Source organism: Delphinus delphis, chromosome 5, assembly GCF_949987515.2.
Source record: "Delphinus delphis chromosome 5, mDelDel1.2, whole genome shotgun sequence".
NCBI classification, from domain to species: domain Eukaryota; kingdom Metazoa; phylum Chordata; class Mammalia; order Artiodactyla; family Delphinidae; genus Delphinus; species Delphinus delphis.
In genome coordinates this window covers 49,904,567-49,923,529 of record NC_082687.1, presented here as the reverse complement: position 1 = coordinate 49,923,529, position 18,963 = coordinate 49,904,567, and the positions used below count along the sequence as shown (strand labels likewise).

At 34.2% G+C, this 18,963-nt stretch overlaps 1 protein-coding gene across 1 annotated transcript in view; it reads right to left on the bottom strand.

Annotated features, from left to right (window-relative positions):
• Positions 1-18,963, bottom strand: part of ADAMTS3 (ADAM metallopeptidase with thrombospondin type 1 motif 3) — a 289,253-nt gene that overhangs the window by 10,981 nt on the left and 259,309 nt on the right. The window contains exons 14-19 of the mRNA XM_060012409.1: positions 17,090-17,223; positions 15,419-15,542; positions 11,965-12,045; positions 9,980-10,143; positions 4,412-4,577; positions 1,700-1,832 (exon numbers count right to left, since the gene is read on the bottom strand). Coding sequence (XP_059868392.1) covers positions 1,700-1,832; positions 4,412-4,577; positions 9,980-10,143; positions 11,965-12,045; positions 15,419-15,542; positions 17,090-17,223 — 802 coding nt within the window. The remainder of the gene's footprint in view (positions 1-1,699; positions 1,833-4,411; positions 4,578-9,979; positions 10,144-11,964; positions 12,046-15,418; positions 15,543-17,089; positions 17,224-18,963) is intronic.

The window sequence follows — 18,963 nt, the reverse complement described above, 5'->3', positions numbered from 1 at the left end:
AATCAAGTGTCTGGAAAACAGAACATCTGATAAACAAAACAGCACTTGGATGTTAAAACTCTCTTGGATGTTAATGACATAATAGCAAAAATGGAAAAATTCAGCAGGAAGAACAGTAAATACCAGGAGAGAAAAGAAAAGAAAAGAATTAGATCTGTCTAGAAACCCTAACTACAAATTTCCCAGAAAGAATACTGAAAATCATAGGGGAAACTTTTCAAAGAAAAAATACAAGAAAATTTCCCAGAGGTAAAAGATATTAGTTTTGTGTTTTAAAATGTCTACAAATATACAGCACAAGAGATGCGAAAAAATGAGCACAAAGGCAGTTTATCACTATGAAATTTCAAGACACTAGGAACAAAATGATCCTATAAACTTTGAAAGACAGAAAAAAAAAAGAGGTCACATAGAAATAATTGAGATTTAGAATAGCAAATGACTTTTCAAGAGCATAACTGGAGTCTAGAAAATAATGGAGCAAGTTTATAAATTCTGAGAAAAATATATTATAGGTTGGAATGGTATACATACATGTGTGTCGAAATGATCAAGAGTAAGAGTAGAAGAAAGACTTCTTACATACCCTTATACTTTAACCTATTATATACTTTTCTTAGGTGTATAGAAGCTTAATTCTTATATAAAATTTTTCCTTTGTATATAGTTTTTTCATGAAACTACTGAAAGATATGCCCTACCAGAATGAATGAATACTCTAAAAGATAAGAAAAAGAATGCAGAAAACAGGAGGTCCAATACAAGAGACATGCAGTAGGAATCCCTTGGAGGATGGTAAAAAGAAGCCCCAGGAAGGAAGCTGTGTAGAAGCTCAGGCAGGAGCTAGAACACAGAGAACTCTCTGGGACATGTCTCTAAGAAGACACAAGGACAGGATACTTGAGTGCGTAGCATTTAGAGGAGAAGAGTTTGGGGATGAATTAGTGAAAAGTAGTAGAAAATGATACATAAAAATCAAGACATTCACTAACTCTAGGAGAAACAAAGTTTAGTAAGAAAAGAAACATAAGCAGAGCATGCTAAGTGACTCAACTCTCAAGAGAGACACATGTTGTTAGAATAATATGAACTCTGAATATCAGTATCAGTATTGATACACACACACACACACACACACACACACACACACACACACACACACACACAAATGAATTTATATATAAAACAGAAAGAGACTCACAGACATAGAAAACAAACTCAAACTTATGGTTACCAAAGGGGAAAGAGAGGGAAGGAGGGATAAATTAAGAGTATGGGATTAACAGATACAAATTACTATACATAAAATAGAAAAGCAACAAAGATGTACTGTATAGCACAGGGAACTACTGATACATTCAATATCTTGTAATAACCTATAACGTAAGATAATCCAAAAAAAAACCATAACTGAATCACTTTGCTGTACACCTGAAACTAACACAATATTGTAAGTCAACTATATTTCAATAAAAAAAGAGAAGAATAAATAAAAGCAGTTATTTTTGAGAAGCAGAGATATGGGAAAAAAACCCACAGGACTACAGCTTTATATAATTCCTGTGAAATGATCTGATCATTGTAACCAGGTATATGTATTAGCTTTGACTAAAAATTAAGTTAAAACTAAAAAGAGCTGAAGACATTTAAATCCTTTTTATTTTGTCCTCAGTATATGATAGTTAAAATAAACACTTACAGTGGATGTGTACACTCTTGAATATTGCACATTCTTCTAATAGGTTTTGGCTTTTTGTTGGCCTCACAGAAGCTACGATGAACCATTTTATTATCACTTTTCCTACGGCATCCATATTTAGTGTACTGGAAACCTGGTAAGAGAAATATATTTCTTTGGATTTAATCACTTATTCATTCCATCATACATTTGATCATTCACTCATTCATTCATTTATCAAATATTTATTGAGTCAGGCACTGTTCTAGGTGCTGAAGTTTCAGAAGCATATTAGTTAAATAAAAATTAAATAAATAAAAATCCTTTATCTTTAATAAATATTACAAAGTATTAAATAGCAACTGCATGCTTGTTAATAAACTAGACCCTGATAAATAGTCTCCTGTGAGAGTCAGATATGAAAACTATGGCAACAATACCCAGTGACATAGGCTTCTACAGAAAAGACATATAGAAAATTGTAGGTCTCTTTGAATGGCTTTTCCCAACAGATGGGAAAGGATCTGTTCTTAAAAGCCTTGAATGTCAGACAAATGTTTGGGCTTTATCCAGGGAGTTACTGAAGGTCTCCACAAGCACTGACTTAGACGTTTAAAAAAATATATGTGTATATATTTTTTAATTTTGAAAAATATCAAATCTACAAAAAACGTGTAAGGAAAGCACAATGAACATGTTACGTGCCTTGCATCTAGATTAACTTTGTGTTACCATGTCACCATATTTGATATATATTTATATATATAAATTAATTATAATATATAATACACATACTATATATACATTTATATATAAAATGTTGCTGAACCACTTGAGAGTAAGTTGCTGACATCCTGATTCTTCACTTCCAAATACCTCAGCTCATAACAAGCACATTCTCTTACATAACCACAATATAATCTTAAAATCAGAATATTTAACACAAATATAATACTAGTATCTAGTATAAAGACGATATTCAAAATTTATCAATTGTCCCTAGAATGTTCTTTATAGAAATGCTTTTCCAATCAATGATCATGCACTGCATTTAGTTTTCACAGAATTAGTTAGGAATAGTTTCTGAGCCTCTTTTTGTCTTTTAATATTTTTGAAATGTATAAGCCAGCTGTTTTATAAAATGTCCCACAATTTGGGTTTCTTTGTCAACTAATGATTAGATTCATTCAGGTTTTCACTTTGGGCAAGAATATTACATAAATTATGTTGTGTCAAATATCATATATTAATGCATATACGTGGAATCTAGAAAATGGTACAGATGAACCGGTTTGCAAGGCAGAAAGAGAGACACAGACGCAGAGAACAAACATACGGACACCAAGGGGGGAAAGGGGTGGGTGAACTGGGAGATTGGGATTGACATATATACACTAACATGTATAAAACAGATAACTAATGAGAACCTGCTGTATAGCACAGGGAACTCTACTTCACTTCGCTATACAGCAGAAACTAACACAACATTGTAAAACAACTATACCCCTGTAAAAAAAAGAATTACATTGTGTCTTTAGGGTAACACATTAGGAGACTAAAGGATCTGAATCAGGGAAATAGTATAATTCTACTCAAATTCATTTATTCATTCATTCTTCCATTCAAGAAAGATTACCCTGGAAATAAACGAAGAGAAGAAAATCAAATTTAGTTGGCTAGTTAAGAGACCTTTGCAATAATCTTCCCTTCCAAAGTTGTGAAGGAAACCCGGTGAGGGAGGAATAGATCTGGCAGATAACAAAAAAGTGTATCTGATAAGTCTTGTGACCAAGTAGATGTTGATAATACAACAGAAGGGAGGATCCAAATTATATAAGCATCTTGTGATGAATAAATTGTCATTTAAAATAATTATCTAAAAACATTTTATGCCCCCTCTGGAGAAAAAAAAAACTTTAAAAATACATCCTTGAATTTAAAATTATGAAATATTTACCCAGGCATTCCCTATACAAACAACAAAATAATTTCTTGTTCTCAATTATTCAGTATCATTGTGAGAGAATTCTGTCTAGGCCAGTTCCATTCTGGAGCATTTGTTGTTCTGAGCTAGAGGAATGGATGATGGCAGAGATTGAGAAACTCTGAGAACAGCTTAATGGATCTCCTCTAGAGAGAGCAGAGAGGCGGCAGAATGCGGTACAAACACGTATGAAGAAGCCAGACTACCTCCCTGGGTTTGTATCTCATGGCCCCAGGCAAATGACTGATCTTCCCTGTGCTTCAGTTTCCCTATCAGTACGACAGAGGTAATAATAGTACTGACCTCATAGAGCCATTGTGAGCATTCATCATTAATATGTAAAATGGCATCTGGTACATAGTGCAACTAAGAGCTCTTTCATTATTAACGCTGAAAAGAAATGCATAGGTATGGAAAGTAAAAGTGGAAAAGAAAAAAGGCAAGAACCAGAGGACACTGAATTTGGGAGAGTCTGGAAAGAGTAAAGTGACTAAGGGTAACACTACATGGATATGAGACAAGGAGGAAAGGCAAGGGGATTTTAAGAAGGCCTACCACTGTTATGAATGGATTCCTATCCTTTGTAGATCCTGAGATTTCAGTCAAAATGCTTTGTATTATTCAGTTTTGGTTATAGTTGGTGTTTCTCAGATTGTGGCCTCAATTAGAGATAATCCTTAAGGCAGAAGGAAGAAGATTGGCTTTTATATGAATTACATTTTAATATAATAAATGTGTTCGATTGTTACCTCCACCACAGGGTTTGGAACACTGAGACCAGCTCTTCAATGCCCACTCAAAAGTATCGAATTCTTCCTGGATGACATTGTTGTTGTTGATTGTAGGTGCAGAGTCCTCATGGATGATGTACTTATATGTCAGGCTAGAGCGCGTATCATTCTCTTGAGGTATAATCTAACATACACATGAAATAGATATGTAAATCACCTGAGAGAGTATTAAATTTGAATGAAAAAATTACAAATATTTCAGAATGTGTATCTTATTAAAGTTGGAAGACTTTCAAGTAGCTTCTAAAAATAGAATGTTTTTCTATCACTAAAGTACAGGTATGCCCTGTTTAAGAAAAAAAAAGGCAAATACATAAAATATCTTGGCATTAAAAAGTAAAAAAAAATCCACCGAGGAGTAAGAAAAAAATTTGTATTATAAAAATAATAACCTTACAATAAAATTCACCACAAATTTCCTCAAGTTATATATCTCCTGAGTGTACTTAAAAATTATTGTTTGAAAGACTGTTTTGTTATGATAATAAAGATAATAATGTTCCATCCAGAAAATATAGACATCATGGAAAAATATAAAGAAAATAAAAATCATCCATAATTCCAGTAAACCAGAGAAAACTAAAGTCACTTTTATTATTTTGGAATATAGCCTCAAGATATCTGCATATTATCTGTGTGTGTGTGTGTGTGTGTGTGTGTGTGTGTGTGTGTGTGTACACACATACATACTTTTCTGGTCTTATTTCACTTAATGTGTCACACACATTTCCCAAGACAGTAAATATTCTTTGAAGACATACTTTTAAATGTCAGCATAGTGTTTAATCCTAGTGTGTGTTATTTAATCATATAAATGAATATTTATATTTTATCCCCAGTTTTGTGATGATTTCTGATTCTCTTTAGTATGCTAAAGGGTACAAACACTTTTTTATAGCTCTCATAATAGACTAGTGAATGGCCCTTCACAATAGTTAGAACAATTATTACTTTCATGATGAAAGTATATGACAATGCCCCCATTCAGCACTGCATATTACTTTCCTCTTTGTTAACCGAATGGGCAAAAGATTGTTGTCTTAATTGTGATTTATTTGATAAATAGTAAAGTTTAATGGTCACTTGTATTTTGCCCACTATGTGTTGCATGCTCATGTTAGGTCCTCTTTTTTTTATTGCTATACATACCTTTTTTTCCTAAATAATCTATGCAATAGGAGTATTAATCCTTTTTATAAGAAACTTTGCAAACATATTCTGTTTTTTATTTGATTTTTAGTTCATTAGCAAAGCACTCTTTTTAAAAAATAGTTTTTAATGACTTTCATGTAGCTTTTATAGGATTATATCAATTACACAAAAGGAGAAACATGTGCAGTTCATTAGTGTTTTAAACTAAACTTTTAGAAACAGCTTTTGTTTGATACTAAACCCGCTAGGATGAAGGATTTGGTTATCTGGGTTCTCTTTTTTCCCCCTTAGTCTTTGTTTTTAAAACAGTATTGAAAATTGAGCATCAATCCCTATATTGGCCCTTATATGTGGCCAGATGTCTAAGCTTTCAACCCCAGATGGCCTAGCTGCCATGCTCTGGGGCTCCGAATCTGGGGTTCCAGTCTTTCAGAGAGGAAAAGAAAGGCCATGATGACAGAGCACAGCTTGTCCATAACCCCTGTCCTAGCTACACATTTCCTTCTTATATGGCCAGCCCACATGGCTCCCTGGGGTCACACTAATATCACTGGCAAAGACTTAAGGCAGGGCTCTGAGGCCAGACACCTGTGCTCCTGGAAAAGAACGCTCTGTCATTACATACGAGTAAAACAGAGCTTCTGATCTCCAATCATTCAAACTTAAAATAATCTAAATAAAAGTTTGATTAATGTATATTTTCCTATAAAGTTATCTAACCTAAGGAAGAGAATGAGTCTAGAAATAAGCCCACTTAAATTTGGACAATTAATTTTTGATATAGATGAAAAGGCAATTTAATGGAGAAAGGAAAGTTTTTTCAACAAATGGTGCTGGACACTGTGGTGGCTTAAAAAATGTGTCCACAAGTCTTTTGACACTTTCCCTCTCAATAAATGGAGCTTAATTCTTCTCCCCTTCAGTGGGGGGCTGGACTCAGTGACTTACTTGTAGTAAATAGCAGCAGACATGAAAGGATGTCACTTCTAAGATTAGGTTAAGACTGACTTTTGTCTTGGTTGCACTCTCTCACTTTCTCAGTCACTTGAATCACTCACTGTTGGAAGCCAGCTGTCATGTGGACAGGACACTTAAGCAGCCAGTGGGCTCATGTAGTTAGGAACAGAAGCCTGCCAACCACCATGTGGAGAAGCTTGGGAGCAATCTTCCAAGGCCTTTCAACAACCATGTGATTGAGCTGGGAACTGAAAAGATTCTCTGCACTGGAGCCTTGAGGTGACTGCCGCCAGAGCTGAGAGCATCCTCGTGAGATTCCCTGAGCCAGAACTAGCCAGGTAATAAGCTACTACCAGATACCTGACCCAGAGAAACTATGAGATAATAATGTTGCTTGTGTTCAGCCACCAAGTTTGGGGTAATCTGTTATGCAACAATAGATAATATGGACACCCATATGCAAAACTAAGAACCTAACCTAGACAAAATGTATATAAAAATTAGCTTAAATGGTTCATAAATTTAAATGATTAAAATGTAAAACTTATCAAAAAAGGAAAATATTTTGACCTTGGATTCGGCAAAAAAAAAAAAAATCTTATATAATAAGAAAGTCTTGATGCATAAAAGGAAAAATTGATAAATTGGACTTCAATAAAGTTAAAATATTTTCTTTGTGAAAGACACTACTAAGAGAAGGAAAAGAAACTACAGAGTAGAAGAAAATATTTGAAAGCCACATTTCACAGAGGACTTATATACTGAGTGTATATAAAGAACTCTGAAAACTTAAAAAGAAAAAAGCAACCTACTTTAATAATGGGCAAAAGATTTGAACAGACACTTTATCAATGAGAAATAATTTTCAAATTTAAAAGAAGACTGAGAACTGAGTGAGAAGATTTGATTTTAGATTAGTATAATATTTTTACAGGGAATTCAATAAATACTGGTATACAGAATCTAACAATATTCAAATTAAGTTGATGGCTTCTGCTTTCCTCCATGAGGAAGTAATAGGTTGCCTTCCTGATATTGAAAACAATAAAACTGGATAGAATATTTGAGGGAATTTTTTCTGCAATAAATAACATGGCAAAGGACAATGATCCCTGTGAGAAGAGTAACATGCCAGGAGGGTCCTGGCTTCCTGACAGGGCCAGGTCTGGACCCTGGTACTGGAAGCTGGAGCCCAAGCCAAGACAGCAGTCTCACTGAACTGAGGAGGGTGGAGTTCTGGAACTTTCAGGGCAGGGCACTAAAGAAAAGGGGGCTTTATGGAGGGTGGTCCAGAAAGCTGCATGGGTCTGAGTCTGAGGGCTGGTCCGTGCATGCCCAGGCCGAGACACCATGACGTCTGTGAATGAATGGCTGCTGCAGGGCTGAGAGCAGGACAGAGATACCTGAGGACAGGCAGGGCTGAGGGCCCTAGGTGTTCTTACGGCCTCCTTAACACTTCAGGTATTCAGTTAAGGCACCAGAAATCCATGCCATAAAAATAAGAACAAAATTGAAATACACCAGCCCTAAGAAAGGATAAACCAAGCCTCAAAGGATTAGTGGGAATGGACAATAAATTAACTACCAGACAGAATAAAACCTAGTGCTTTTAAGGAAGGCAACATAAACCAAATGCCCTACAATTTATCATCTATACTGCTCAGTGTACAATAAAAATGTGTAAGAAGTATGAAAATGTGAACCATAATCAAGAAAAAAAAAAAGCAGCCCATAGAAGCAGACAGTATGAAATCTCAGGACTTAGAGGAAAAGTTGGACATAATGAGTGAAAATACATGGACATCTCAGCAGAGAAATGAAAATTATAAAAAAAGAAAAAAGAACCGAATGGAAATTCTAGAAAACAAAAGTACACCATCTGACATGTAAACTTTACTGGATGGGCTCAATGACAGATTGGAGACCACATAAGACAGTCAGTGAACTTGAACACAGTTCAACAGAAATTATCCAATTTGAAGAACAGAGAAAAGACAAAGACTACAAAAGGATTGAACAAAGTCTAAGACACTTGTGGAACAATTTCAACTGGTTTAACATACATGTAAATGAGTCCCAGGAATAGAAAAGAAAGAGATGGGGAAAAAAACATAAACTTGAAGACATAATGGAAAATTTACCTCAATCTGGTGAAAAACATCAACCTACAGAGCCAAGATGCTTGGTGAACCCCAAGCCAGATACATACAAAGAACATCACAAACTAAGCATGCCGCAGACAAACTATGAAACAAACCAAACCAAAACAAAAAGGAGAAAATTGTAAAATGCAGCCAGAGAAAACTGACACATTAAATGCACAGCAGCAACCTAAATGAGGTTGACTTCTCATCATAAATAACAGCTTCAAGAAGACAAATGCTACATAAATGAGTCAAAGACAGCTCCTGTATATTGGGCCCTAGGTTGCTTATTTATTCACAGCAAGTTGAGACCCACCCATTAGCTCTAAAGCCAGCTGGCACCAAACTCAGATTTTCATATATCCAGTTGTTTTAAATGTAGCCCAAAAAAGTAGATTTCTAGCCATCTGGAGCCTGCTTGCTTTGTACCCCAAATCCACTAATTATAAATAAGACTTTGTGGCCATCAAGACTTTGTGGCCCAAGCTGCTGCTGCTACCTTTTGGAATTCTCAGACCCAGAGTCTCCCCGCTGTGCTGCTGAGTGACATCACCTAGACACATAAACCCCTTCTCGAGTTCCCCTTCCCTCACGAGTTACCTTGCCCTTGTCTCCCTCCTGATGGTGGCCCCATAAGCAAACCTGCTAAGGTACCACCCAAACAATATGTGTGGGTGCTACTGCCACCTCATGGTCATATCTATTTCCTAGATCAGCCCCCAAATTCCTGGAACTCCCTACAACAACAGAAAAACATCTTTAAAGTGCTGACAGAGGAAAAAAACAAAACAAAAACTAGCCACTCCCAATTTTATATCTAGTGAAGATATCCTTTAAGAATGAGGGTGAAATAAAGATGTTTTCAGAGAATTGAAAGCTAAGAGAATAATTTGCTAGCATGCATACCCGCACCACGAGAAATGCTAAGGGAAGTTCTTTATATTGAAGGTAAAAGATACTAGATGGAAAATCAGATTTACAGAGAAAAACGAAGAGCATCAGAGATGGTAAATATGTGGCTAAATATAAAAATCTACTTTTTCTCTTCTTGTCTTTAAAACATAACTGATTACTAAAATCAAAAATCATAATACTGTATTATTTGGTTTATAACATATATATAATAAAATATATGACAAAACTGCCCAAAGAATAAAGAGGGGAGGATACATGGAATTATAAAAAACAAGCAAGGTAAACATGTTGTGAGATAAATTAATTATAAAAATGTAAACTTAAACCAACTACATAGTGAGCCTGTAATGCCACATACCAAGACAATAACAGGATCATGTAAAGGTCCATCGGTGTGGAGAGTTTCAATGTCATCTTCAATGTTATAATCCCATTCCACGCCAAGATCTATGAAGGTCTTCGACTTGGCTTCCTCCCCTTTGCCATTTAAAATGTAGTGGCCTGTAGCCTGATTCTTAATTGCTGAAGGATGAAAAATGAGTAACCGGCATACATTTTATTTTATCACATTACAGCTTTGAAGATCCATATTAAGTCTATCCCCTTCTATAAATGTAAGACTGTGTTTATGAGCATCAAAGCAATCAAAATGAGTGTTACTTCTGATAGGACTCCTACTTCATTCATTAGGCATTCAAAATTCTCAAGAAGCATTCCTAACCAGTTAAAAACAGTGGCAAGATGATTAAATAAGAAATAAAAATTAACAAATATTCCCATTTGAAAACACTGCTGAAGAGGTCAACAGTTTCTAACCCATTCATCATATACATTTCCTCAGGAAGGTGGAAATATTTTTAAAATAATGGCTATTTCCACAACAATTAATACAAATGATTTATGCTAGGACAGAATATAACACAATGTCTTTTTTTTTTTTTTACTGTGTATCTCTTTCAAGTTAAGGCAAAATATTATAGGTACTCAAAATAGTTGAACTAATTTTTAGGCCAACAAACAATTAGTCCTTATGACTATAAAATTCTAAGGTCACATTACCAACTTATATGACCAGGAAAAGCTCTTTACTAAGGTCACATTACCAACTTATATGACCAGGAAAAGCTCTTTACTGGTGATAGAATTTGTAATATACTATAGATTTACTATACCTTATAAAATAAAATGCTTTCTCTAATGGATAAAAAATAAACGGGATTTTAAAGTCTGGAGGTACATCGGCATTTAATGATGTTAGGAAATAAAATTTCAGAAGTTGCTACCATTACCGAAAATGTGCAGAAAACATGAGTAATTTTAGTTAAATGCATTTATTCCCCTTGAAATTTTTAAACTAGTCTAATTTTTCCAAGGAGAATAATCTGAATTCTAGAATCAAAAGTAGGGAATTTCAGTTACTGGAGAAAGAAATACAGCTAGACAGCAGAGACTATTTTGGAATCTAGTAGTGAATATACTTTAAATACCAAAAAGAAAAAAATTCTACGAAACACCAAAAAACAATCCATTTTTTAAGTTACATAAGTTTAGAAAAGTAATTTACTATAAATTTTCATAGGTTTGACAGATGTGTCAGTTTCAGAAATCTTCTTAGTGCTTTTATAGCTCAAGGAATATGTGAAAGCTATGTTTACATTTGTATGTTCACTTTGAATACAAACCCCTTTAGAGTGACATTTCTACGTGATCCTCTCATAAAGGAGGAAAAGAATCTTCTTTTAGAAATTATAAACAGGATAATTTGCAGATAATAAACAGAAAACATGCAGAAAATGAATCTGCATGTGCCAGTCAGAAACTGGACACATAACAGATATCAGGAAAATTTTTATTGGACTAGTAAAATCCAGATGTGGTTGCTTTTCAGTCAAAGAACTTAAAATGCGCTAAAAGAAGAGGCATGCAGTATGGCACCAACCAAAATATCAGAACTAATTTGTCAACATAAATATGGCAAATTTTTCTGATATTATTCTTAATTTAGTGCATTTTATTAACATTTATTTTTCTCATCTCCTAATACAGAGCAAAAATGCATAACAAATTCAAACCTGTGAAATTATTTTTTTCCCTCATGTCATGATGAACCAACCCAGGTTTCACCAAAAGTTAAAACTCTAGTTTTGAATATTTCTTATTTTAGAGAAAGAATAGTTGGGAGAAATGACCAACAAAAATCACATAATAATGCATTTACATATAATTTTGAATTTTATGTGTATATATAGAGATACATACATATGTATCTCTATATATTATTTCTTTGACATTTCTATGTTTTCAGTGCATGTTAAAGCAGAGCCAGCAGACAGAAACACTTACCAAGAATATGAGGAGAAGCCTCGTCTTCTTGGATTAACACATGTCTAGCACCAGGGGGTATATCAAACATCTTAAGGTACCCTTTGCATGTGTAGTAAATATTGGAGGGAGCAAAGAAGAAAACAAAAGCAACAACCATGGTTAGTCAGGCATTACATTCTAACTGCTCCTGTGTGCAGAAGAGGGCATCCATAAACCGAAAGAAGCAGTTTCAGAAATTAATTTCAAAGCATTGGTAGCTTTTGTGACATCTGGCATAAGATCAGAGGAATCTTTTTTTTAATTAAGTTGAGGGAAAAAAATTAATCTAGTTTCTAACCCATTAGTCACTTATTTTGTGCTGACCTACAAATTGTATCAACAGTAATTCAGGCAAATACTATACTCCCCTGTGCCCCTCCGATGTGATTTTAGTTTTCTAAACCATCCTTTTGAATAGGGGTCCATTTTTAGCGCAATTAGTTGGTGAACTTCTTGATATATTTTATCTGTCTATATACTATTTTAAAAGCCTAAGTGGCAAGTATAAACAGCTGAACTTCTAACTCATGAAATATCTTCAGATTTAAACACCTGCTTTATTCTAAAGAAATTACAAAAGAAAAATCCATGAGTAGCTTTCATTTATATTGTGATCAGCAATTAATTTGAAAGCTTTAAACAAGTTTTAAAGGGGAATGTTTTAAAACATGTGCTGTAGATTTGGTTGGAATATGTCTGCAGGTTATGTTGTGCATTGCCTCTCTACACGTACCCTAAGTTCAATCTTCTAACTGAGAAATCACAAAACCAATATGCTGAATAGCTTGTCTTGGGTTTTAAAATCACATATCAATCGTATTGCAGTCATTGTCTTATATAACAAACTTTCTTAGTATTATCACGTGTCCTAAAAATTATCTTAAGGTCGTTTAGAATTAAGATCCTAACCACAAATCAACAATAATCAGGGCAAATAGAGAAACCAAGATGTTTTACCTCGCTTGTAAGGAAAAAATGAATATAGGAAGATTATGCAACTTATACACCTTCATTACATCATGAAACTTATAATTCATATATTACAAGTATTGACAGAAATTCAGTTATAAATACAAAATTGCTTATGGAATCAGAAAGAAATCTGTTTTTCTGTCATTTCCTATATTGACAATTATTACCTTTGTGTAGATTTACCTAACTCTTTTACAATATTTATGAGTGTCTTAACTAAATGGAGTGGTCACTTTGGGGTCAGGGTTTTCAGCACCTGAGCCTGGGTGATACTCAGTACCTGAAATGTACCATGTCTGCCTGAGTGCAAGAGCTGGAAGTAACATGCTTAAGATGCCAAGTGTAGCAAAACAGCTTGATGCCATTTATGGATGCCCATCTTTCTGCAGTTTGCTACAACTTACCCAGTACATTTTTAGCTTCCCTTGTTTCAGCAAGAGAAATATTACGAGCTCCTTTGGGTAAAGTGAAGGCGCCTCTCATCTTCCCTTAAACAGAATGTCTTTAATTAGTGGAGGGTTCATGTTTATCAAAGTCTTGCTGTTTCATTGACTATACTATAAGCTATATATATTTTATTAGGTAATATATAAAATATGTTCCATAATTTTATATGTTGAAGTCAAAATGCATTTATAACAGTTAGCTAATGCCAGTAAACTGTTAATAGTCAATGAAAGTAAGACTAAGCGTGAATGAGAAATGATATAGGTGATTTGAAGTTGAATACTTGCAGATTTCATTTTCCAGCAACTTGAATTCTTTACGGCACCTCTTGCTTAAATTTTTCCCTGTTGGAAAAGGTTAATTAGTCTATTGAATAACTACGATGATAACATTAGTTCAAAGAAATGGATGTTAGATTATCTTCAAACAGTTTGAATCTGTATGACTGATTAAAGCTTTCTTCTCTTCTTCAGAACTTGATTCACAGGTTTAGCATAATTTTTGAGGTATCTGAAAAAAAGTATCACTGCCTTTTATTACACATAATATAGAATGGATAATAATGGTAAAAGCCATTTTCTTTACATTCATTCACTCTGGGAATAAAAAATTAATTATTTTACACCTAAACGAACAATACGTAACTGCAATAAAGAAAGCACGGTGAATTATTTCACATTAAGATGGAGAAAAATCACGTTACTCCACCAAAACCTTTGTATATGTATATAATTCTAATTCCGTTTGCTTTATTAAAATAATACAATCAGCCAGAAATGGCAATATTTGATTTTTAACAATTTTCAAAGTACAAAGCATAGTAAATTATCACACAGGAATAGCAAAGCTTTCAGTAACTAGAGTAGGGAATGCTTAAGAAAATCACATTAGAATATAATCAACCATCTCTGTCTAGCTCTAAATATATCAAAGAGCAAAGCTGATATGTGTGGAAATGGCTTGAGCTGCATACCTGGGGTATAATGGGAGCAAAAAGAACTAAGAGAATTACTCTATTTGGATAAAGAACAGTTTTTTATACTTCTTATTTTTCTAAAAGGAAAAATTAGTGCTATGACAATGTGCTCAAAGTAAACCAAATCTTTGTTTTTGTTTTGTTTTATCTTGTTTTCTGTTATTCTGTAAGAGACTATATCTTGGATGTAAGAGAAGCTTTTCAACGGAAGCCTCACATTAAATTTATCTTTAAATGCTGAATTCTCAGAGACATTTGTCCAATAAATTTGTGTAATAACTGAACAATATTTGTTACAAATTTAAAGAAATTATTCAGTAATCAATGTTTATATCTAAGTCTTATGAAAATTCCAATGAATTATTATGAAAATACTAATAATTTTGCATATTATTTGCTTTTGGTTCCATCTGACGAACCTTCACCACACGCCTGAGTCCAGGCCATTGACTGTGTAACAAGCAGAGAAATTCAAACACATAAGCAATTATACCTCAGGTTATTTTTTGGTTGTATGTACCTCAAACTTGCTTGATATAAACTTGTAAATATTATGTGAAATATAGACCCTAGATTTATAGATTTATAAATAGGATAAACTTGTTCACTTATAAAAGGAGCAAAATGAATGTAATATTTTTAAAGTTGTATTTAAAGTTTTACAATATTTTTAACTTCTGATCAACAATTTATGTGCAACAGAAAATTCAAAATAAGCATTAATTCTAATAATTATGTTTAATGCATTTTATTAAGGACACAGAATTAAACAAAACAGATTTTAACTAACTACTATAATTGATATTGGTTTTATTTGTTCCTTATCTACATTTAGTAGATTTATTTTTTATCATGGACACTATGAAGTATGATTTGTCAAAGTTGTTAAAATAATTCCTTAAAAGGTAATCTGAATAAAAATAAATCAGCAGCTAATTTTTTTATGTTTATAGAGAAAGTGTGGCATTCCTAAAAGAAGTCTCAGACAAATGCAAATCATGGAGAAGGATACTGAATTCACGAGAGACCTCATCTTACCAAGCTTCCTGGGTGTTCTGGTAAACGTCCCCTTTACGGTTCGACAATGGGAATTATCTCCTCCACAGACCCCACACTTATCCTCAACCTTGTTAGAACCGATTTCTTTATCACAGCCCACTTTCTGCGGAGAGAAGATATTAAATGTAGCTAAGTTTAACGTGCCAAGTAAAGGTCAGCATCCTGTAGAATGATACACCATTTGTTTCATCATCGGCCCAGAGACAGGAACCAACATTCCTCTCTAGCTCTGATTTTTAATCCCTCAGTCTTTTAAAGAACTACTATGAAATAAAATGACTTGTACTCTGGGCAGTAAAGTATAAATTTCCCTCGGTCTAATGAAGTGTTTCCCCCGTCATACATAGGCAATCATCAAACATTTGTGGAACGCAGAAGTTGTAGCTGATGCTGAGGAGACAAAATTAAGAGGCGTTTCTCCCTTGTTGCCTTCATATTTATAAAGATGAATACTAAAATAGTGAGTTGTCTATTAGTACAGACTTTACAAGTTGGTAAGGGATGTGAGACAAAACATCACAGATGTAGTGGAGATTTTCATAGTGCCCTGAAGGAACAGACGGTGTGGAAAGGCAATTCAAGAATAAAAAGGGATTAAAACAGAGCCACAGAAGTCATCAAAAGTGGGTTCAGATAATAATATGTGAACCATACCTAAACTAATGGAAAGTTAGCGTTGTATGGTGGTGAAGAATAGTGAAAGATCTGCAAATCACAGGCTGTGGAAGGCGTTGAATATCAGGAAGAGTTTATATTTTCACATTAATTTAACAGGGAAATACTGAAAAGTTTTCTGAACTGGGGTAGGTCCTTAATATAAATCAGTGTTGGATAATGATAATGATACTGCACTCGTAAGTTTGGGATGAGAGTGAGCAGAGAAAATACCGACAACATATACATTTAATGCACCAGATACTGTGGGAGGTGAAAGATGGACAAAACACAGATTCTACTTTAAGGAAATTTTTGTTCAGCTATGAGGCATCTGCGAATTTGAGATTCTTTTATATAACACTTTAGTTATGCTGAAGTGAAAACGAATCAAACAGGAGCAATGTGTTCGGTTAATAAGGATAATTTCTTATCGCTTTAACCTGTGAACATGAACAGAAAGTAAACTGCATTAAAGAAAAGATTAAATGGGCAAAAGACAGTTTTTGCATCTTCACTAGTACTTTTGTTCTGATGTGGAACTCAGTGTTTAAACTTAGAATTAATTGGAAGGTGAGACAGGGAGAAAGAGAAGTTATCATCTTTTAAACAAACGATAAAACACATTTAGCATTGAATTTTTTAAAAAGACTTGGTATTGTATTAGTGGATGGCTACTATAATATACTCAAAGCCAAGGCATGGTTCCCAAGTTGTATTCCCAGCCTTGAGGTATCAGAGGAAGCCGCCAAAAATGCATTTGGCTGGAAATTAGGAAAACTAATTAAATCTTGATTTTGCCAGTGACCAAAGTTTGATTTGATTAATTGCAATTTCTTCCCAATTTAGCTTAGCTACTGAACTATTCATAGATCTTCATTGTAATGTGATCTCAGATAAGAGTTAAAATATTTTTGAAAATATGCAGATGAATGAAAGGAAAAGTAGAATTGCACACTACTGTACGAAGCTTTGGGGGAAGCAATCTGAACTCACCACACACTCTCCGCGCACACATATGCTGTATGGGTCTTTGTAAGAGCAGCGCGTTCCGTCATGCACCAGCTGTTTCATATAAGCAACATCTCCAGTCTCTTTGGATTGACAGTAGAGGTGGCATCTTTTCTTGGCTGCATAAGATGGAGGATTAAGTCGACTATTTATGTAAAATGGTATTTGAACAGTATAGTTTATTTTGTTTGTAAAATATACAGTTTCAATGTGGTTTCCTGAAAACAAATTGTATAAATAAATAAAGAGTAGGGGAAAAGTATGCATACTTGGCATATTTGTTTAAACCAGGGTGACCCTACGCTTTGACATCTAAACTGGGATAATTTTGACAGTGAAAAGGGGCTCTATTAATAATATACACAGGGACAATAGGTATAAACTGGGACTGTCCCAGGCAACGCAGGTCGTATGGCTGGCTACCCTAGATTTAACCACAGATGTTCAATAAATTTCATTCAGCATCAATTTAGTTTTAGTGACACTTAGAGCACTGAAAGGGTTTCTCTTTTTTTTTTTTAATTAATTTTATTGGAGTATAGTTGTTTTACAGTGTGTTAGTTTTAGGTGTACAGCAAAGTGATTCAGTTATACATATACATATATCTATTCTTTTTCAGATTCTTTGCTCATATAGGTTCTCATAGACCAAGCTTACCAATTTTATAGTTTCATTGCCTGTCTTCATCTATGCCATGACCCCATTTCTCATTCACATCTCAAAATTAAACTTTCAGAACTCTATTGCAACAACTATCAGTGGTCTAATGAACTTGTATAAGATGACCAGAAGTTGAAGTATTGTAAGCATTAGTAATATAAAAGTCCAACTACTGTCTGTTCTGCAAATGAATATATGTTTAATACTATATATATGTTTAATACTAAAAGTTTCACCATGGTAGTGTGAGTCTTTCCAAAATTTATTACATTCCTATTATATGCCAAGCACTGACTTACTCTTTGATTTCATTTCCCCCCCAATTTTGTTTTCCAAACACAGAATGACAACTTGGTGAAAAAAACCCTGCGTTATATACCAAATACCAAGATGTGCATCCTCTGCCCATCCTCATTTCTGTATTCCCACTCATCCCATTGTAATTAGATTCTGCCACTTTTCTCCTCAGCCCTATAATAGTCTCATGTCTACTCACTTCTCATCTCTTCTCCGTCTTAGGGTTTCTCTTTTGTTTGACTCAAAGGCCTAGTATAGTTTTTGCTTCTTGCAGGATCTCATTAATTAAATCTAAGTTATGTGACTCACTTCCCCAAAATAAATCAAAATAATGCATTGCAATTTTGAATTCCTACACATATGCATCTTTCCTTTAAAACAGCTTTTAAACTGAACTCAGCAGTGTATTATATCACACAATAATTCCGTAACTACTTTTTATTCACTCAACTAAGAAATTTGTCAAGAAGTTCCCATTTGAACAGATTTAACCGAAAATTCAGGGGTAAGAAGTGAAACATGACAAGGGAATTTCCAAGTGTATTTCTTGATAACCAGTGTACAGTACAAAAGTAAAAGGTTATGAAGTGCCTTTTGTTATTAAATAATGGTCTTTGTCTTATTCCTGACTTGGTTGTAAAATAACTATATTTTTCTCTAGTTATTCAGAAAGGAAGGATCACAATATTCCAGAAGCATTTCCTAGTAGAGGGATTTCAGTTGCATGAGGAGACTCAACATCTCTCCCAGGCGTTGCTTTCTACTTGTCTTTCCAGTAGTGATGGTGGCAATGCTGCTTCCCAGGAGCTATGCCATAATTCTCACCTCTCTAGAGAAAGGCGTGTGTTAGCCTTATTCTTGGAAACCCGGGAGGACCTACCCCTATAAGCACCAAGTTTTC